This window comes from Hypanus sabinus, chromosome 19, assembly GCF_030144855.1.
Source record: "Hypanus sabinus isolate sHypSab1 chromosome 19, sHypSab1.hap1, whole genome shotgun sequence".
Taxonomy (NCBI): domain Eukaryota; kingdom Metazoa; phylum Chordata; class Chondrichthyes; order Myliobatiformes; family Dasyatidae; genus Hypanus; species Hypanus sabinus.
In genome coordinates, this window is record NC_082724.1 from 69,422,727 (window position 1) to 69,445,645 (window position 22,919).

At 37.0% G+C, this 22,919-nt stretch overlaps 1 protein-coding gene across 2 annotated transcripts in view; it reads right to left on the reverse strand.

The window, feature by feature from the left end:
• iars1 (isoleucyl-tRNA synthetase 1) overlaps positions 1–22,919 on the reverse strand; it is a 172,214-nt gene that overhangs the window by 108,878 nt on the left and 40,417 nt on the right. For both annotated transcript variants that reach the window (XM_059944616.1, XM_059944615.1), the window contains 5 exons: positions 22,363–22,450; positions 15,528–15,588; positions 12,514–12,609; positions 8,933–9,055; positions 7,779–7,870 (listed from right to left, as the gene is read on the reverse strand). In XM_059944616.1, coding sequence (XP_059800599.1) covers positions 7,779–7,870; positions 8,933–9,055; positions 12,514–12,609; positions 15,528–15,588; positions 22,363–22,450 — 460 coding nt within the window. The remainder of the gene's footprint in view (positions 1–7,778; positions 7,871–8,932; positions 9,056–12,513; positions 12,610–15,527; positions 15,589–22,362; positions 22,451–22,919) is intronic.

Genomic DNA, 22,919 nt, shown 5'->3' on the forward strand with positions numbered 1-22,919 from the left:
AATTCCCACCAAGCTTTTCTTTTGCTCCCTTACACCCAACTCATAGAAGAAAAATTATCTGCCAAGTTCCTTTTGCTTAATTTCAGAAAATTGCAACTATTTTAATTATTCATATACCACTTATGTACAGAAAGTTAAATTTTATTTTGTAATTGGGATCTTGCTATAGGTTTTAAATAATTGGTGAAAAGATTAGAAGGAAGATGAGTAAAATAATTACCTGGAAACAAAAAACAATTTGTAGCTCATTGCCTGAAAAGGTGGGAGAGCTTGGCACTTTCATTAAATTTATCAAAGTACAGTTAGGTAGGAAGAGGCCAAGTAGATCTTTCAAATCATTGTAGACAAAATGATTTTTAATTATTTAATTTTAAGCAGCTTATTCTGCTTTGTTTCAAATAGTTTGTAATGGAGCCAATAAAGCCTCTTATGGATTGCTGGAGCAAGAAAATGTAATTTTGTATATTATATTAACATTCAGTGTTCTGTGCTGCAAGGTAGCAAAAACAAATGATAATTATGAGGAATTATACCCAAGCACAGTGAAAACTTGCAGCATTGGAAACTTTTGTCCCAAGAAATTATGCAAGTTATGTCATCATTCACAGTGCTACAATATTCCCAGACTTCTATTGCTCAAGGACACAATGCAAAATATATTATAAGCTCTGCCTCCTTTCAGAAATTCCATTTAAAGTTCAAGGTTTATGGCAGAGTTCTAAAGAGTCACAGTGAATAATCGATACAGATAATTGTACTTAAATTAATCAGTCCAAATTAATTGATCAGAGCAAAATAAAAAGTATCTTCCTTTTTGCAAACAATTGATTGAGGATGTGTGTGTGGTGTGCAAGTTGTCTGGCACAGTACTGACCAGTGTTTGAACCAATCACAGCAGGGTAATGTGCACCCACTTTAATCAAATCCCCCTTTCACAATATAGGCACATAGCAATAAGAAATGATATACCATCGTTGTACTCCATTTTCATCCTAGGAAAAGCTTTCATTTCTAAGGGAGCCATATGAAAATTATTTTTTTAATTTGTTTATCAGGTCAAAATTATTACCTCCATGTCTCCCCTAAATACCAAATTATTTAAATATTTGAAATTTTACAGTACAATTAAATTTGAATTTATTAACATACCAGGAATACAAATTAATAGTTTAATAAAAGTTTCTTGCATTTCCTTCATTGAGGATCATTTTCTACTTAAAAATATTTTGGAAAAGACTAAAACAACAGCACTATGCGATGCAATACATCTTTTCCCATTCATTCCTTACTTTTGATGTTAATTTTGTTTCTGTATTTAGATTAGTTCAACTTTGGGTTTTTAAAAATAATTTTGTGTAATAAACAAACTGACACAGTATTCATTTCTTCAACAAAAAGTGAAGTGCAATTTTTAAAGAGTTCTGAAGGCAATCAAAGCATGCTTACATAATTGTTATATTTGTTACTAACAAGGAAAAAGAATAGCCTTGCCCATAGAAAACATGAATCAAATTCAGGTACTCAACAATGCATTAAAAATGCCGGTACATTTTACAATTGCATCAATATCAAAAAAGCTTTCAATAATACCTTATCACACAACAGCTAAAAATAACAACACATGCAAGACATTATTGGAAAATAGACCAATGTAAGTTGCCTATGTAAAGAAGAAGAAATTTAACCCAAAATATGCTTGAAATAAAAGAACTCCCTACTGCAAAATGCAATTCATATAGAAACCCTACAGCACAATACAGGCCCTTTGGTCCACAAAGCTGTGCCGAACATGTCCTTACCATAGAACTGCCTAGGCTTACCTGTTTTTCTAAGTTCTATGTACCCATCCAGGAATCTCTTAAAAGACCCCATTGTTTCTGCTTCCGCCACCACCGCTGACAGCCCATTCCACGCACTCACCACTCTCTGTATAACAAACTTACCCCGACATCTCCTCTGTACTACTTCCAAGCACCTTAGAAATCGGCCCTCTTCTGCTAGCCATTTCAGCTAAATTGCAGTTTGAAGACAAGACAATCAAGTATTTTACCAAGGTCTTAACTATTGCGAACATTATCTCCTTGCCTCAGACACTCATGCTATACATTGCCACTAGCCAAATGGCAACTGACCAGTCACAACCTTGAACTGAGCTACAACCATCCAGCAATACATTCATTTATTTTCACCTGTAACATTGTCCTTGCTTTTGCTCATATGCTGCCTAAACCTTTTCCTTGCCCTTTGGTATAGCAAAAGCTGACTGTGAAGAACAAACTTTAAAAGGCAGAGAAAAGGAAGAGAAACAGACCGGTTTACAACTTGGTAAAAGGGAGTAATAATAAGTGAAACAACTATCAATTCTTTTGACATGTAATTACCCTGCATTCTTCCCAACCTTCAAATCTCTCTCCCATTTTTTGTTTGTTATCTTAAAATTGATTTTAATCTCCAACATTGCCCAGTTCTAATGAAAGGATCATTGAGGTGTTTCCTGTTTTTATTTCAAATCATTCAAATTATTGTAATGATGTGGTGGCCTGCCTTGCATCTTGGAACACCTCAGAAACGTGAGCTGAGCCAAACCAAACTCCAAATCGCATAACCAATCACTCCAGTGGTTGTATTAACATAGGCTGCCAATCCACATCAGCATAATTTTAAAATTCTCATCTGTTTTCAAATCTCTCCATATCTGCCTTTTCTCATCTTCACAGGCTCCAAATCTGCATCCTAAGCTCTTTGCACAACTCCAATGACTCAGGGATCTTTGCAAAAGTACCAATGGTAGCCCAGAGCTCCATCAGAATACTACCACAATTTCACTTCCCTTTCTATGCTCTTCACTTTCAAAATGTCCCTTGCAAACATACTTCTCAATCACATTTTCTTGTTGGGAAGCTATGTATCAAAAACTGTTTCATGAATTTGTGAAGCATACATATGATATGAGTGTTACATGTATAAATGAAATTGTTCCTTGTTGATGTACTGGGTACCCAGAGTTGTACAGATTAACTATGATTAACAGAAATAACAGTACTTGCTCTAACAATTAAACAGTCCAATCACTCTTTTTTGCTTTCTAAGTCATCTTCACTAAAAATAGTGTTTTATCCTAAGTGCTGTTTCTTAATTTAAAAAATGTAATACCATTCTTAAGATAGCAAAAATTTTTCAAATCACTTCAACATTTCAAATATACTTGACATAACATAGTTAATCTGATGAGCTGCAGGAAGCAGTAGTAAAATTAATGTTTTACTTGTGGCACATTACAACACTCCTTAAGGATATCAGAAGCTTCTGGGTTGAATACATACTGAACCATGATTTTTTGCAGTTAGGCAGCTCTAAATATCTCTAAGACAATAGAAAGTCACAAGACCTCATGGATGTGGGCATTCCTGACTTAAGTAATATAAAAGATCTTTTCCCAGTTGTCCTTCACAAGTAGGGATGCAGCACCATCAATTATAAAATTCCGGTGAAGGTACTCACACATTGGTGCTTGCACAACTTCAAACACATCAAACTTCAAACAGTATTAACAGTTCAATTTAATTTCATTAGCCATTAGATTAAGTATGCAAAAATATAGGTCTGGTCCACAGGTCGAGATTCTAAATTGGAGAAAGGCCAGCTTTGATGGGTTAGAAATGATCTGGTATGTGTGGACTGGGACAGGCTATTTTTTTTGGCAAAGGTGTACTTGGTAAGTGGGAGGCCTTCAAAAGTGAATTTTTGAGTTTGTATGTGCCTGCCAGAATAAAAGGTAAAGATAAAAAGCAACACACACAAAAGGGTGGTGGAATGCAGCAGACCAGGCAGCATCTATAGGAAGAAGTACAGTCAATATTTCGGGTTGAGACCCTTTGTCAGAACTGACGGAGAAAAGAGATAGTAAGAGATTTGAAAGTGGGAGAGGGAGGGGAAAGACCCAAAATGATAGGAGAAGACAAGAAGGGGAAGGATGAAGCTAAGAGCTGGGAAGTTGATTGGCCAAAGGGACGCAAGGCTAGAGAAGGGCGGAATCATAGGACGGAAGGCCTTGGAAGAAAGAAGGGGGGATGGGAGCACAAGAGGAAGATGAAGAACAGGCAAGGAGTTATTGTGAAAGGGAGAGAGAAAAAATACACACTTAAAATAATAATAAATAAATAGGGATGGGGTAAGAAGGCGAGGAGGGGCATTAATGGAAGTTAGAGAAATCAATGCTCATGCTATCAGGTTGGCGGCTACCCAGATGAAATACAAGGTGTTGTTCCTCCAACCTGAGTGTGGCTTCATCTCGACAGTAGCGGAGGCCATGGATTGACATATCAGAATGGGAATGAGACGTGGAATTAAAACGTGTGGCCACTGGGAGATCCTGCTTTCTCTGGCAGACAGAGCATAGGTGTTCAGTGAAACGGTCTCCCAGTCTGAGTCGGGTCTCACCAATATATAGAAGGCCACACTGGGAGCACCGGACGCAGTATACCACACACCAGCTGGCTCACAGGAGAAGTGTCGCCTCACCTGGAAGGACTGTCTGGGGCCCTGAATAGTGGTGAGGGAGGAAGTGTAATGGCAGGTGTAGCACTTGTTTCGCTTACAAGGCTAAGTGCCAGGAGAGAGATCGGTGGGAAAGGATGGAGGGAGACGGATGGACAAGAGAGTCGCATAGGGAGCGATCCCTACGGAAAGCAGAAAGTGGTGGGGGAGGGAAAGATGTGCTTGGTGGTAGGATCCCGTTGGAGATGGCGGAAGTTACAGCAAATTATATGTAGAACGTATAAGCATGAATATTGATTTCCCTAACTTCCGTTAATGCCCTCCTCCCCTTCTTATTCCATCCCTATTTATTTATTTGTGTGTGTGTGTGTGTGTGTGTGTGTGTGTGTGTGTGTGTGTGTGTGTGTCCCCGTCTGTCTGTGTGTGTCTCCCCCTTTCAAATCTCTTACTATCTCTTTTTTCTGTTAGTACTGACGAAGGGCCTTGACCTGAAACGTCGACTGTACTTCTTCCTATAGATGTTGCCTGGCCTGCTGCGTTCCACCAGCATTTAGTGCGTGTTGCTTGAATTTCCAGCATCTGCAGATTTCCTTGTGTTTGCGTAAAGATAAAGAGTGTAAAGATCTTTGGTTTTGAAGAGATATTGAGGCCCTGGTTAAATAAAACAAAGGAAGTGCAGAGCAGGGTGAGGCAGGGAGGAACAAATGAGGTGTGTATGGAATATAAGAAATGCAGACAACACTTAAAGAAAGAAATCAGGAGGGCTAAAAGCATGAGGTTCCCCTAGCAGACACAAGGAGGAGAATCCTAATCCTAAGGGATTCTACAAGTTAAGAGCAAAAGGAATGCTCAGGTTAAAACTGGTCCTCCATAAGAACAGAATGGTAACCATGTGTGGAGCCAAAACAGATGAGGGAGATCTTAAATACAGGTTTCCCCCGCTATCCTAAGGTAGAGAGTTCCTATGAAACCGTTCGTAAGCCGAAATGTCATACAGCGAAGAAGCTATTAACATTAATTTATATGGGAAGGAGTTTTGAGTGTTCCCAAACCCAAAAAATAACCTACCAAATTATACCAAATAACACATAAAACCTAAAATAACATGAACATATAGTAAAAGCAGGAATGATATGATAAATACACAGCCTATATGAAGTAGAAATATTGTATGTATAGTGTAGTTTCACTTATCAGAATTGGGAAGACAGCAAGCTGAATTTGTAGGGAAAAAAAAAAATCCGCACGTACACGCATGTGCACACAACTGCCTGCACAAGGCTTCACAGTCATGGTCGTCTTTCTTGGGGTAAACGCACGTGTAAAGCACTCATTGTTTTTTTTTTGTAAAAGTGAAAATTCTCTTTGGTTAGCAAAAACAGGTACTAATGTAGGTCTTTCATAACAGCAAGCTGTTGTAAAGCGAATGTTTGAAAAACGGGGACCTGTAATTTTTTTGCATCTGTATTTACTCAGAAGACGAACGGAGTCAATAGAATTGAGGCAAAACTGCATGAACTTCATGGACCTTATACAAATTACAGAGGAGGTAGTATTTGCTGTCCTGAGGCAAATCAAGGTGGATAAATCACAAGGCCAGACAAGATGCTCCCTCAGACCATATGGTAGGTAGGGTCACCTACCTACAGGAAAGATTTTAATAAGGCTGAAAGCGGACAGATAAAATTTACAAGGAGAGAGTGTGAGAGTCTGGAACCGTAAGTAGTGCCTGCAAGCTCAATTTTAGTATATAAATGATGTTTGGATGGTAGGGATATGGAGGGCTATGGTCTTGGCGCAGGTCAATGGGAGTATACATTTTAAATGGTTTTGGCATTTCCATTCTCAGTCCTGATACAGTTGTGACTAGAATTATCAAGTTTAATTGTGATTCAGACATACATGAGTACCTATGAATACTGCTGAACAAGAGTTACACCAGAGCCAAAATGCAAAATACTGCACCAACAGTCATACACAACACAAGGCACATGTAGCCCATATAAGAAAGCAATAAAATAGTCACACAAAACAAATATCTAGTCCAAGTAATTGAGTCCAAGAAAGTTGCAGCAGTATGCAATCAAACAATACATTTGACTTCTGCTGAGTGAATACTGGAGACCAGCACTGACTCCAACATGGATGCCGAGCACTCCAGGTAAGCACACCAATTCCAACACCTCTCTCCTGGGCGGATACAAACAGGTGACACCACCGCTTGAGTCCTAGTCCTCGCCACGACCAAGGACATGCAGCTTCATCCCCGCCTTCAGTCAATAAACTCACAAATCTAAGTTGCACAATACCACATTATCAATGTCCGACAGCATCTTCGATCACGAGAAAAACACACCGCCTTTGCATATGAACTCCATGACACAGGCAGCAGCACCATCCACACCAAGTCTAGTTCCTTCACTTTCTCTGCCAACGTGCAATTTGGTGATGGGGTAGGCCTGCAGTACCAATGTCCAGGATCACAAGAAAAGCAACTAAAATGATCACTTGCTGTTCGACTTCACATTGCCTTCACGCACCGATGCCTCTCTGCCAATCCACATCAAGTCTGGCTCCTTCAGTTTCTCCACCAACATGCCACTCAGTGATGGGGGTAGGCCTGCAGTACTTTTAAGTTCTTAATGTCCAGCAAGGGCTTGTGATCATAAAAAATACACTTATAAAAGAGAGTAACACCTTCGGTTGGCTCTGTGGAAGCCATTGGGTCCAAGTACACCACCATCTTACTGGAACTTTTTCCTTCAAAAGATGCTACTCAAAGCTCTGGTGAATTGTTTGTTGTTTCAGAGTCTAGCACCTGCAGTCTCCGGTGTTAAGATTGATATTACTTCAGAACTATACAGATGAGCATATTGTTGGGTTTAGTATTTTGATTGATTTAGCTAATTTTATGAGATGATGGTAGAAAAGCTGCAACTGAATGCAATAAATTTACGTTAAGATGGTAAATTCTCCTCATCCAACAGAACGTGATTAGAAAATAGAGGACAAAAAAAATTAACCCTTTAAGTAAATAGAATATTTCAGTCAAGTGTGCCAGAACTGGATCTGTTTTAAATAAATTACCTGGCCAAAGAGTGGGGTGGTTACATGAACCAAATCAGATAACAGGTTGTTTAATAAACTAAAATTTTTTGGATAACTAAGCAGCTGTGTTTTGTACTGAGAATGCCCCACACCTAACTCAAATGGCAGCAAGCAAAATTCTAATATTTTCATAATATGATGAAAGGCTCTATACATTTCCAAATAGTTCTTACCTCCAGCAAAATGGATAATTGTGATTGAAAGTACTATTATGAACCAGTCGACCTTTATCTTTCAGATATTTAATGATATTTTTGTCTGCATCCTAGAAGGAGATTAAATATCATGTAATTCCAAATTCTAAAGACTGTGAAGTTAAAGTATACATTTTAGGATAAGGATATTAAAAATATCTAAATAACTCACAACAAAAGAATGAAGACAAGAAACTTCAGAATTTTTACATACTGAGCACTATAAAGCAATTAATCTTTAACTGTAAATCCCAAACATGACTAAATAGAAATATACTATTTATTTACCATTTAACGTGTTTTGTTCATCTGCAAGGTCATCTTTTTGACAACTATGTACATGAAACAACCACCAACAATAGACAATAGGTGCAGAAGTAGACCATTCGGCCCTTCGCGCCTGCACTGCAATTTTGAGATCATGGCTGAGCAATTACTATCAATACCCTGTTCCTGCCTTGTCCCCATATCCCTCGATTCCCCTATCCATAAGATACCTATCTAGCTCCTTCTTGAAAGCATCCAGAGAATTGGCCTCCACTACCTTCCGAGGCAGCGCATTCCAGACCCCCACAACTCTCTGGGAGATGAAGCTTTTTCTTAACTCTGTCCTAAATGACCTACCCCTTATTCTCAAACCATGCCCTCTGGTACTAGACTCTCCCAGCATCTGGAACATATTTCCTGCCTCTACCTTGTCCAATCCCTTAATAATCTTATATGTTGCAATCAGATCCCCTCTCAATCTCCTTAATTCCAGCGTGTACAAGCCCAGTCTCTCTAACCTTTCTGTGTAAGACAGTCCAGACATCCCAGGAATTAACCTCGTGAATCTCTGCACTTCCTCTGCAGCCAGGATGTCCTTCCTTAACCCTGGAGACCAAAACCGTACACAATACTCCAGGTGTGGTCTCACCAGGGCTCTGTACAAATGCAAGAGGATTTCCTTGCTCTTGTACTCAATTCCCTTTGTAATAAAGGCCAACATTCTATTAGCCTTCTTTGCTGCCTGCTGCACTTGCTCATTCATCTTCAGTGACTGATGAACAAGGACTCTGAGATCTCTTTGTATTTCTCCCTTACCAAACTCTACACCGTTCAGATAATAATCTGCCTTCCTGTTCTTCACATACCTTCACATACTGGCCAGTAAAATCCTTCACTTCAGTTGTGAAACAACCAGAGGCATCCACAGGGCACACAGGTGATGAATCTTTCTGGATTATGCCGTAATCCATACAGACACGAAAATCATCCTGTAGATGAAATACTGCATTAGGTTTGTTTAGGCAGCGAATTTCAGAGGAAGCTTGCAAAGGAAAATAGGAGTCTTTCAAGATATTGACAGAAATTTCTGGTCAAGATAAATGACTATTAATTTACAATTTTCATATTATTTCTGAAACAAAGTCAAAAATATCACTCTACTGATACTAGGGTAACAGCTTTAAACCAGTAATTTTAACAAAGTACAGCTGTTGAACAATGGTAAAACCTCAGTAAGATAACATTTAAAAATATAACCTTTATCGTGGGAATGAGCCCTTCTGCTATCTCTTAAACCCCTGCAAAATAACTGACTGCAAAACATGCAGTGACACAAATTGCACTACATCAGCCAATGTTCATCCAGTCTTAAGATCTATATCTGATGCAAAGATACCAAAAATCCTTCCCTAACACATATCTTTGCTCTTCTCCCTAAAGGTATTTAACTCATTCTCAACATTTATTATTTTGTATTTGTCATACTGTCAAGACATAGTCTTGACCAATTTGTTTCTTCAATTTTAATATTCAAATCACTTTCCCATTTTTGTCTTGACTTATGGACTCCTTGCTTAATTACCTGTCAATACAATAAATGTTCGGTTAAGATTAGTGCAGTATAATTTTCTACATCAATTATATATTACACCACAAAAAATAAAAAAATTTAATCCAAATTTATCGGATCAGTGTTTCCGATGTAACCAGGAAACTGGTACTTTTTTACATTCGACATGGTCTTGCTCTAAAATTCAACCATTTTGGACAAATTTAAGACTTTTACTGGAACAAATTACAGGAACACAATTTCCTCATAATCCAATATTATTTTTACTAGGTGATATTGAAGGGATAAAACCGAAACTCAAACTAAATAAGTATCAGAAAGAATTTATAAAAATTGCACTGGCAGTAGCCAAAAAAGCTATTGCAGTTACTTGGAAATCGGATACACATTTAAGTATAGATTCTTGGAAGAAAGAAATCTATGGTTGTATTCCATTAGAAAAAATTACTTATAATTTAAGAGATAAATATGAAACATTTTTGAAAATTTGGAGCCCTTATTTACAAAAGACAGGATTAAATATATAGATGCTTTTAAGATGAAACAATTGGTTATTAGGGGAAAGAAATAAATATACATATTAAAATTATTACGAACTCCATGGAGCATGTGGAGATCTTCCAACCACCAGGCATTCTTTCTTTCTTTCTTTCCTTTTTTTTTCTATGGGGCAGTTAGGGGGGAGGGGTTAAGGGGAGGGGGTATGGGTTATATACATTGTTTTTTCATACTTTGTAATCATTTAAAAATGCAATAAAAAATTATTAAAAAAAACATTTATTATTTTCATTTCCACGTGGTGCTTAGCAATTGCAAGTGGGTACCTGTAACCTGTATTCTACAATGGCAAATATTCACTTCAATTGATCACACAAAAAAAATGTTATTAGTAGGCCAGATCATTCTCCTATCAGATAATAACACAGATAGCACTTTCACAGAGTCTAGCAATGCCACCAGACCATCCTTCGTGTGTAATGAAAGTTCCAAACTGCACAGGGCTTCATATTGGCCTGTTTCTCCTCACCCCACTGCCAACCTACATGCCAGAAATGGCTCATATACTAGCAAAATTCCCATTCCTTTGAATAGGATCACTGAACGTGATTTATTTTTCTTTAGCATGTTAATTCTATTTACAAAAATACGTATTTACTTGTATGTAAAGGGGGTTTCTTCCTTTTGTTAACTAGCAGGAATGCTAATTTACTGATAACGAGAATGGTATTCCTTTGTAAACCAAATGGGGATTAATGTTCTTTCTTCTGAGTCTGTAAGCTTTTGTTGACAGGCTTTTGGGCAGATAGGAGCGAGGGGGTCGAGAGAGAGGACACAATGCTGTAAGCTGGGCGAGGATCGGACCCCAAGCAGGGTCCGAGGCCGGGAGGTACTCCGAGGAGGGGGGGGATGAAGCTAGGTGTGCTTGGGTGACCACTCGGAGGGTCCTGAGCTGCGAGTCGAGGAGTTCGGAGGGGATCAAATGGTGGCCAGAAGACTTCAGTAATTGAGCTCCAATGGTTGTGCACGAAGTGGTTTGGACTTTGATAAGTTTGGCGCCTTTTCTTTATTTTTTTTCTTCATATATACTGTATCGTTATTAATCACTTAGTTATAGTAACTTTTATAAATTGTACTCATTTAATCGCTTACGGTGTACTGTCTGTTTTTGGGCAAGGCGGGGACATCACACAGCATCCACACCAGCTAATTACCCAGTTTGGCGGGGATGAAGGCTGCTCCCCCTAGACGAAACGAGCTGAGCGAGCCTGAGGCGACCCAAGGGGTTACATGTAGAAAAAATATACTTTTAAATTTCAACTGTTTTTAAATGTGCCAAAAATGAGGTAAGAAAATCTTTGACAGTGCTGAATTGTGAAAGGCATCGAAGTGGTATATATGGAGCAAGCTGTCTGAGGACATGCTAGAAGAGTATACAATTATAATACTTATAGATTTAGAGGGACCTCAGTCAAATGGTGGGGAATGAGACTAGCTCCAGTAGACAACTTAGTTGTCACGTATTGAGTTGTGCGGAAGAGTCATACAACATGGAAACAAGCTATACGACTCCAAGGTGGTGTTCAGTGGCAGGATCTCAGCTTTCATAAGTCACGACTGCCATTTGTGTCCCAGAAAGACAGCAGTGGAGGGCTGCAGCTCAGTAAGTCCTGCAAATACCACAGGAATTAATAGGCTGTAGAAAATTAAGGCAAGGAGCCTAATGGAGATGTCTATGTTAGGATTAGCATGACGGGTCCTGTGCTAGTCAGGACGTAAAACTACTATAAATGGTGCTGGTTACACCTGTTAGAACCCATCATTTTTAAGACTGCTTACAGAAAAGAGTTTGGTTGCAACACCAATGAAAAGACAGGGTTTTTTTTAAGGTTGATAATATTGCCAGTGTAACTTTTATCATGCATGTTCTTGCAATGGGTAAAACACTGAGTGAAAATTATCAGGGCTATGAGATGGGGTGAACTTTTCTTTCAAGTTAGTGGCATCCTACTAAGGGCATCACTTTCATCAATGTAACTTTCTTCTATGCATCCATTGTATCTCCTCAGAAAGCCATAACTTCAGATTTCTATACACAGGGAAACCTACTTTAATATCACCGTGATTTAGTAATTCCATCAAAAACTTCACACAAAAGAAGATGAATTAGAAGAATATGTTAATATTCTTCAACTCACAAAAAAACTAACAATTTTCGTCTAGAGTCGATTAAACTCAACTATAATAAATTGTAAACAAAATAATACTGTACCTCACCATGGAAATTTTAGTACGGCATACACTGATGGGAATGAAGTGGAAATTAGAAAATGACCACTAGAATGTTAAAAATGAGTTTAGCCATAAAAAAATACTTACTGCACCGAAGTATGGAGCCTGGTGTACAACACCTGTACCCTCCTCCTCTTTAACATAATTGTCCACGAGCACTGAGAAAGCTCCAGTTTCTTTACACTGCAAGGGAAATATATAGGTATTTAAGTACTTAATAAAATCCTAGATAATCACATGTAAGTATACTCAATAAAGTTGTAATGAATAGGGGATATGAAATGGGTCACTTATTAAAGTATTTCAATACATAAAAGGCAAAATTAAAACAATAAATATGATCAATTACCAACAAATGAATCATTCCTAGTAGCTGGAATATCCCACCTACTAGCTTATGATTCAACTCAATTTACTTCCTCCAAATCAAAGATGCAGCTTTGAGAACTTGTACACAGAAAGTCTGGAGCTTAATTGAGAGAAAAATTCTCTCAACATTTTTATTATAAATTGATCCACTTTATACAATTCCTTCCTGATAAACTCTATGTTGCATTAATTTAATAACCAAGGCTGGAGTATCGCGAAGATACTTGCAGATGCTGGTCCACCCCAGTTGTCGACTTTTAACAGTACTGGGCATAAAACATATGTACAACTCCACAAGTGTATTTATTAAAGGAACACCCTAATGTCTGTTATATTTTACTACTGATAATTTTGATAAAAATTAGAGATATTTCATGACTAATACAACAGTCATTCTTACAGCTTTACAGCTCATCAATACACTCATTCTCAATATATTAATTTATACATTTGCCTGTAATTCAAAGTCTGGCATATTCCTTTTATAATACTGAGTTTGCAGTCTATAATTTATTTACAATGTAGTGAAATTTTTTGAACATCTCATCCTTCAATTATTACAGTGGACAACAAAGATTTTGCTTTTTGAACACTTCTGGGTGTATTGTACAGATTTTGGGCTGCTGATTATGAAAATCACTATGAACTTTCCCTATCATGCACCATTTTAAAACCTATATTTGTTATTTCAATTCATAATTCAAATCAATTGAAATACCGTCCAAAATGTAAGCCAAAATATTTTCTGTCGTGTCCAGGTATGCCTGGACATGCTTAGGCAGGGCAGATGTTTCATGGCAGGACAGGTATTATAAAGACTATAAACACATCACACATACACCAATACTGCATTGCGCTTACATGCATATTGGTTTGTGATCATGTTGATGGGCATGTTCTACACACACTGCATATTGTACATATTATAATAAAGTAATTGTGTTTTCAGAAGTATCTGTGATAGCAAAATGTCTCACCAATGTTGCAACAACCACAATATTATATTGTCATGAGTATATGCTTAATTCTCAAAGGCGGAACATGACTCGTCTTATTAAGAAAGCCAAAGAGCTCTACTTTGGGTGTAAAATTGGAAATCAAGGCAAAGCCTAAACTCCTCACATTTGTTGCGTAACATGCGCTGTCAATCTTACAGCTTGGCTCAGAGATACTCTGAAGTCAATGCCGTTCACTGTCTCGATAATATGGCGAAAGCAGAAGGATCATGTGACAGACTGCTACTTCTGTCTGACCAGTATGTCTGGCTTTTCTGTGAAAAACAAGGAACCCACTGAATACCCTGATCTCCCTTCAGCCATAAGACCTGTGCCACATGACGATAGTCTTTCAGGACTAAAGCCACCAAAGACATGGAGTCTAGAGGAGACAGACGAAGGTGCCATGATGCACAACCCGGGAATAGAAAACGACAGAGATTCTGATTCAGATTTTGAACCCTTTATGTCGAGTGAGCCTCATCTGATAACTTAATCTGAGTTAAATGACCTGGTCAGAGACTTGGTTTTGTCAAAGGCAAAGCAGAATTACTGGGATCAGGACTGCAAAGATGGGATCTGCTGTCATGAGGTGCAAGAATTTTCTTCTTTCACAGTCGCCAAGAGGATTTGATGCAATTCTTTGGTTGAGTTGATAATGTGTGTTTCTCCATGACCCACAACGAATCTTTTTATTGATTCTTCAGCGTTAAGCCTGAAAGCTGTGCTGCTACACAAAGGCAATGTCAACCCTTCAATACCATCTGGTTATGTAGTACACATAAGAAAATTACCAAAATTTGGAAGTCATATGTAGTACAACATCAACAACTAGAACATCTGTGGTGATCTGAAAGTAGTAGGGCTGCTACTAGACATGCAGCTTGGATACACCAAGTACCATTGTTTTATTTGCGAATGAGACAGCCATGCTGAAGAACCTCATTAACCATTCCGTAAGAAGTTGGTTCCAGGGCAGAAAAGTGTGGCACATAAGCCACTTATAGACCCAAAGATATTTTTGTCTCCTCTTCATATAAAACGGGGACTTATGAAAGCAATGAACAAGAAAGGTGAAGGATTCCAATATTTGAGACAGATGTTTCCCAGAATAACTGATGCCAAGATTAAGGAAGCCATTTTTGTTGGCCCACAAAATCAAGCAGATCATCAATGACAGGTAATTCCAAGTACTACTAGTGGGACCGGAGAAAGTGGCATGGAAGGCATTCAAGGATGTTATTGAAAATGATCTTGGCAACTACAAAGCACCAAACCACATGCAGCTGGTTGACAATATGTTTACAAAACCACGTAACATGCTATTAGACTCATTTTCTGCAAACCCATTTGGACTTCCCTGCAAATCTTCGCGCTGTCAGTGATAAGCATGGTGAAGGCTTTCACCAGCATATTATGGACATGGAGAAATGGTATCAGGGCAACTGGAATCCATCAATGCTGACTGATTATTGTTGGATACTGAAACAAGAAGCTTCTGACACAGAGTACAAACGGAAATCAAACATTTTTAATTTAGCTGAACTATTGTAAAGTGTCGGCACCATACTGCAGATGAGCAAATTATATTCAATAAAAGTAAATTTCTTGTTTCTCCAAATTCCTATATGATACAAGTAGTCTGAAATTATATTTGTGTTCAGCTTCAAGCAGTCTATCATAACCTTAAAAAATTTATGAGGAAACAAATTGCAGTTGGATGTACACTGACCTTACCTTCAAGAAATAGTCAAACAATGGTCTGTACTTCTTGCCTTTCAGGGCAATGCCCTTGAATCTTTATTTGGGAAACAAAAAGAAATCACCATTTTAACTTGACCTTATATAATTAACATCAGAATGGACAGTAATACAAGTGTTCTAGACAATCCCACTAAAGTATAACGACAAACTATTCTCCAACTGTCTATTCACATGGCTGTGAGAAATATTCACCAGAAAAACAAAATACGAAATAAAATATGGATAAACATTAAGAATATTACCTGATATTCAGCGAAGATCCATATGAATTCACAGATACTTATAGTGAATGATGTTTCTACCAAACACTTTAAAAGTATTTCAAACCAAAATGATTTGGATGCAATGGCCACTAAATAAGAAAGCAGTTGTGGAAATATGATACCCTACAAACAGCAAGGAGATGAATAAACAGACAAGAGAAAATCCACAGATGCTGGAAATCTGAGCAACACACACAAAATACTGGAGGAATTCAGCAGGGCAGGCAGAATCTATGGAAAAGAGTACAGTTGACGTTTTCGGCTGAAACACTTCAGCAGAACTGACTTATTTCAAGACAGATATATAATCAATCCATCTTGGTTTAGTGATATTATTTGATAGAGTAAAGATGGCAAGATCATTTAATCGTTTCAAGCACTATCACAGGATCTTTGGTGTCTTTCTGAACGATTACAGGCAGATGTATGGAGAATATAGATGTATGGACGGATGTACTGAGAATATGGATGTATGGATGGATGTGTGAAGAATATGGATGCATGGATAGATATGTGGAGAATATGGATATATGGACGGATGTGTAGAAAATATGGATGTATGGATGGATGTGTGAAGAATATGGATGCATGGATAGATATGTGGAGAATATGGATGTATGGATGGATGTGTAGAGAATATGGATGCATGGACGGATGTGTGGAGAATACGGATGTATGGATGGATGTGCGGGGAATATGGATGGATGTCGGGAATATGGATGTGTGGATGGATGTGTAGAGAATATGGATGTGTGGGGAATAGGAGTACACACACATGGCTCCCTGAAAATGGAGTCTCTGGTAGGCAGAGATGTGAAGACATCTTTTTGCATATTGGCTTTTAGCAGTCACAGCAATTAATTAGTTGGGAGACTGTAGTGAGTTATCAGTTGTACAAGATGTTGGTGAGGCCACACTTCGGTATTGCACTCATTTTTGCTCACACTACTATAGGAAATATGTTTTCAAATTGGAAAGAGTAGAAGAATGTATTTACAAGGATCTTGAGCAACACACAAAATGCTGGAGGCACTCAGCAGGCTAGACAACATCTATGGAGAGAAATAAGTGGATGATGTTTCGTGCTGAGACCCTTCATCAGGACTGGAAAGGAAGGGGGCGGAAGCCAAAATATAATGGTAGAGGGAGGGAGAACAGTACAAGCTGGTCAGTAATAGGTGAGACAAGATGAAGGGAAAGGTAGGTGCCTGAGGAAGGGGGGGTGATAGGTGGAAAAGGTAATACACTGAAGAAGAAGGAATCTCATAGGAGAGTACAGTGGAATAAAGGGAAGAAAGTGGAAAAGGAGGGAGATAATGAGCAATCATGAATGTGGAGAAGGGGCAAAAGGGCCACCAGAACAGAGGGGAAAAAAAACAAGATGAGTAGGAACTGAGGGGAGTGGTTACTGCAAGTTAGAAAAATCAATGTTCATGCCATCAGGTTAAAGACTATCCGGATGGAATATGAGGTGTTGCTCCTCCAGTCTGCATTTGGCCTCTTTGTGGCAGTGGAGTAGGCCATGGACAGACATGTCTGTATGAGAAAAAGTCAAATTGAAATGGATGCCACTTATTCAGTCACAATGAAGGGGCTTGGCCCAAAACATTGACAGTTTATTATACTCCATAGATGCTGTCTGATCTGTTGAGTTCTTCCAGCATTTTGTGTGTTTCTCAAGATGTCAAACATCTGCAAAACCTCTTGGGTCTCTCATTTACAAGGATGTCGCCAGGACTCAGACTGAGTTATAGAGGGATGCTGAGCAAGTAGGACTTTTTTCTTCTCCTTGGGCATAGAAACTGATAGGTACTTATTAAATCACAAGATATAGGAGCAGAATTGGGCCATTTGGCCCATTGAGTCTGCTCTGTAATTTCATCATAGGTGATCCAATTTTCCTCTCAACCCCAATCTCCTGCTTTTTTCCTGACCAATCTAGAATCAATCAACCTCTGTCTTAAATATACATGAAGACTTTGTCTGCACAGCTGTCTATGGCAAACAGGTCCAGTTTCACTATTCTCTGTCGAAAGGAATACCTACTTATCTCCTTTCTAAAAGGATGGCCCTCTATTCTGAGGCTGTGTCCTCTGGTCTTAGATTCTCCCAACGTAGGAAGTATCCTCTTCACATCCACTCTATTAAGGCCTTTCACCATTCAATGAGTTTCAATGAGGTTTCTTCTGAATTCCAGTCAATAAAGGCCCAGCCATCAAATGCTCTTCATATGACAGGTCATTCAATCCTGGAATCATTTTTATGAACCTCCTTTGAACCCTCTTCATGGAACACAGTTTATTACTTACATCTTCAATTGAAAATCAATTAATGAAAACCAGAACTGATTTTTATATATATATCGTGATAAATCGGGTAAACTATTATCTAACCAATTGAAAAATGCTTCGGTTAAACGTCAAATTATTAAGATTCGTCAACAGAATGGTGAACTGACAGTTAACCATGATGAGGTAAACAAATCTTTTCAAGGTTTTTATACCTCCCTGTATCATTCTGAATTTCCTCATGATCATAATACCATGCAAGATTTTCTTGGGAAATTGAATTTTCCAAAATTATCATCAGAAGAACTTTTAATATTAGAAACCCCTATTACGGATGCAGAAATTAAAGGTGTTATTTCCTCTATGAATTCTGGGAAAGCACCAGGACCAGATGGGTATACAGTGGAATTTTTAAAGTGTTTTTGCTCTACTCTTTTTCCTTGGTTATGAAAGGATTTTGAAGAAGCAATTAGACTAGGTAAATTGCCACACTCTTTTTATAGAGCTTCCATTTCTTTAATATTGAAAAAAGATAAAGACCCTACTGACTGTGCATCCTATAGGCCAATATCCTTATTGAATGTAGATTCCAAGATCTTTTCCAAGATACTGGAAAAGACTGGAGAAGGTATTACCTCAAATTATCTTGGAGGATCAAACTGGTTTTATTAAAAATCACTATTCTTTTTTCAATATTAGGAGATTATTGAATATTGTTTATACTCCTTCACGCAGCACCTCAGAATGTGTCATTTCATTAGATGCGGAGAAAGCATTTGATAGGATTGAATGGCCATATTTATTTACTGGGCTTAAGAAGTTTAATTTTAGTCCGACATTCATATCCTGGATTAAATTGATATATCATAATCCAGCAGCGGTTTTTACTAACAATCAAAGATCTCCCTTTTTTCGTTTATTTCGGGGTACCAGGCAAGGCTGTCCTCTTAGTCCATTATTATTTGATATTGCTATAGAACCTTTGGCAATTGCTATTAGAGAATCACCTAACATTTTTGGCATTACTTGCAGGATGGATATACATAAGTTATCATTATATGCAGATGACCTGTTATTATATATTTCTGATCCTGAGAAATCCATTCCTGCAGTTATATCATTGTTGGCTCAGTTTAGTAATTTTTCTGGGTATAAATTGAATCATAATAAGAGTGAATTGTTCCCCTTAAATAGACAGGTTCCAATTTATGGAAATTTACCTTTTAAATTAGTTAATGACTTTATATACTTAGGGATTAAAATTACAAAAAATCATAAGGAGTTATTCAAGGTTAAATTTTTACCCTTGATTGATCAGATTAAATGTTTGTTCACTAAATGGTCACCATTGTCTTTATCACTGATAGGTCAGATTAATGCTATCAAGATGATTATTTTACCCAAGTTATATATATTTCAAGCGGTACCAACTTTTATTCCGAAATCCTTTTTTGACCATGTTGATTCAAAAATTTCCTCGTATGTATGGCAGAACAAAAATCCTAGATTAGGTAAAAGATATTTACAGAAGGCAAGGAAGGAAGGTGGATTGGCATTGCCTAATTTTAGATTTTATTATTGGGCAATTAATATTCGATATTGAAATGTTGGTTAAGGGATTGGGATTTATCTCCAAGCTCTCATTAGGTAAATCTGGAAACTAAATCTGTACAAGGATTTTCACTGGGTTCTATTTTAGGGACTTCTCTTCCCTTTACTCTTTCTAAATTGCATAAACAAATTGACAATCCGATAGTCAAACACACTTTACGTATATGGTTTCAATTTCGGAAATTTTTTGGGTTGAATCAATTTGTTTTAACTAATCCTATTGTATCCAATTTCTTTTTTCATCCTTCTATTATGGACCAAGCTTATTCAGCTTGGAAGACTAAAGGAATACTATGATTTTCTGATCTATTTTTGTATAATTGTTTTATGTCTTCTGAACAATTATCTAATAAATATAATTTGCCCAGATCTCATTTTTTTAGATATTTACAGATTAGGAATTTCTTAAACACTGTACTTCCTACCTTTCCAAATCTTGATTCTTCGGGTATTTTGAAGAAATTGTTAGAACTAAATCCTTTTCAGAAAGGTGTAATATCAAATGTTTACAATATAATTATGAAAATATATTCAGAGGCCTTTTATAAGATTAAAAATGATTGGAAAAGAGAACTTAACTTTACTGTCTCTTTTGAGAATTGGGATAAAATTCTTCAATTAGTTAATTTATCCTCTATATGTGCTAAACATTCATTGATACAGTTTAAAGTTGTGCACAGGGCTCATGTGTCCAAGGATAAATTGGCTTGTTTTTATTCCCATATAAATCCTATTTGTGACAGATATCATTCTGAGATAGCTTCTTTAACTCTTATGTTTTGGTCATGTCCACATTTGAAAAAATATTGGAAAGACATTTTCATATTATTTCCACGGTATTGAACATTGATTTAGAATCTCATGCTATTACTGCAATCTTTGGTTTACCAATGATGGAGTCAATCCATTTATCTTCTTCTGCTTGTCGGATGATTGCAGTTCTTACATTAATGGCTAGAAGATCTATTTTGTTGAATTGGAAAGAAATTAATCCCCCTACCGTATTTCATTGGTTTTCTCAAACTATGTTATGTCTAAATTTGGAGAAAATTTAGAAGTGTCGTATATGACCCTTCTATTAAATTTGAAAAGATTTGGAGGCCATTTATTCATTATTTTCAAATGATGTAATTTGACCCTGTTCCAATCCTATTTGTTATTCCAGTTTTGATTTTATATATATGTATATATATATATATATATATACACGCTGAGAGGATTGGAGTTGGGGACACTGATGATTTTGTAATTTTATTTATAGATACTATAAACAGCCCATTTTTTTTCTTCTTTCCTTCTTTTTTTTCTTAATAGTTAGTGGTTAGTTTGTTAGTTTAGTTTTTCTTGGGGTATTAATATTATTTTTCTTTTTCTCTTTTCTGTTTTTTTTTCCCAACATGAATTACTTAGTTTTTTGTTTCGTTTATATGACATTTGTATCATTCATGATTTGGAAAGACTTAACTATATTGTACTTATTCCTTGTGTATCCTTTTATGTTCGTTTTAATTTTGTAAGTTTGTAATCCCATTATCTATGTACTAATCTTATCATGTTGATATTAATAAAAAGATTGACAAAGAAAGAACGAACCCTCTTCAGTTTCAGCACATCCTTTTTAAGATAAGGAGTCCAAACCTGTTAATAATAATAAACATGAGGCCTCACCAGTCCTTTATAAACTCTCAACACTACATCTTTGCTTTTATATTGTGGTCCACTTGAAATGAATGCTAACATAGCATTTCCTTTCCTCACCACAAACTCAACCTGCACATTAACCTTTAGGAAATCCTGCACAAGGACTGCCAAGTCCCTTCGCACCTCAGTTTTTTGTATTTTCTCTCCAATGAGAAAATAGTCAACCCTTTCACTTCTTCTATCAAAATGTACGACCATACACTTCCCGACACTGGAAACATTTAAGGAGTTAATTGGGGGAAGAGCTTGGGTTTTTCCTTCACAGAGATGTGTAGAGAACTATACCTACATGCAGATAATAATGTTGAGTCAATTATTCACTGACAATCTCTTTAAAGGAAAAACCCAAACTTTTCCCCAATTAACTCCTTAAATGTTTCCACTGATAACAGATTTCAGGGTTCAATTTAAAATTGCCCTTTGAAAAAAATGCAACTTTCCATTTACAATTTTCAGTCTTCTTGGTTAGCAAGTGAATCTTCACATTTGCCATTAAGTCTCTATTTATCATTTTATTGTATAGTACTGTAAATGAATTACAGAGATCATGAGCTGTGGATATTCTCCCATTTCTCTGCAATGAAATATTGAACCTCAGTATTCTTTCTTTCACATCTTAGTGCAGTATATAACAGTCAAAGTATAAACTTTATCGTGAGTAAAACACAAGGAGGGAAATACCAAGGTAAATGAGCACTTCTAAGAAATCTTGACGACCCGAAACATCTATTTTCACAGATACTGCTTGATTTGTGGCTGCTTCCAACAATTTCTGTTCTTGTAGATGAAAGTGGAAAACAAATATTGAAGTTTATTTATACTGTCACGAACTGATTAGTATACTGCTATTTTCAATTTTACAGTAAAATTTCTGTACTTATTTTCATGAACACAAGTGTTTAGTGAACACACCCTCAGATAACAAGTATGAGATCATGCACCAACCTTTCTAGGATATCATATTCAGCATCAGATTTAAAGAGTGCTACCAATCTGGCTTCCATCATTATGTAGATGTTTCCAGTAGAGAGCTCTGTTTAAAATATAAGGAAGTACAGTTTGATAGCTCGGCATGGAATGAATTGCCACCATTTTTTAAATTTTATTTTTAAGAATGTTTGTGGCAACCATCAGAAAATAAAATGCCTTTCCAGCACAGTACCAAAATCTGACAACTGCATTTATCAATCTCATGTTAAAAATCTGTCTTTCGTTCCTTCATGAGATGTTAACATTATTGACTAGACTACTTTTTAAATACCCAAATTATCTTTTGATAATTGCTGCTACCTTTACAGTGAAAAATATTCCCACTATACTCATAGTATGGAATTCCAGAATTTTGATCTAGTTGCAGTGAAAAATTATGCATTTCCAAATCAGGTTGGTGAGAGATCTGCAGAAATTAGAGATGTCTCTTGCCTTTGTTAACGCGAATGGTATAAATTGCACATCAGGGAAACACAGCTAAAGAAATATTGATAAGAGGCTGCAGCTAAATT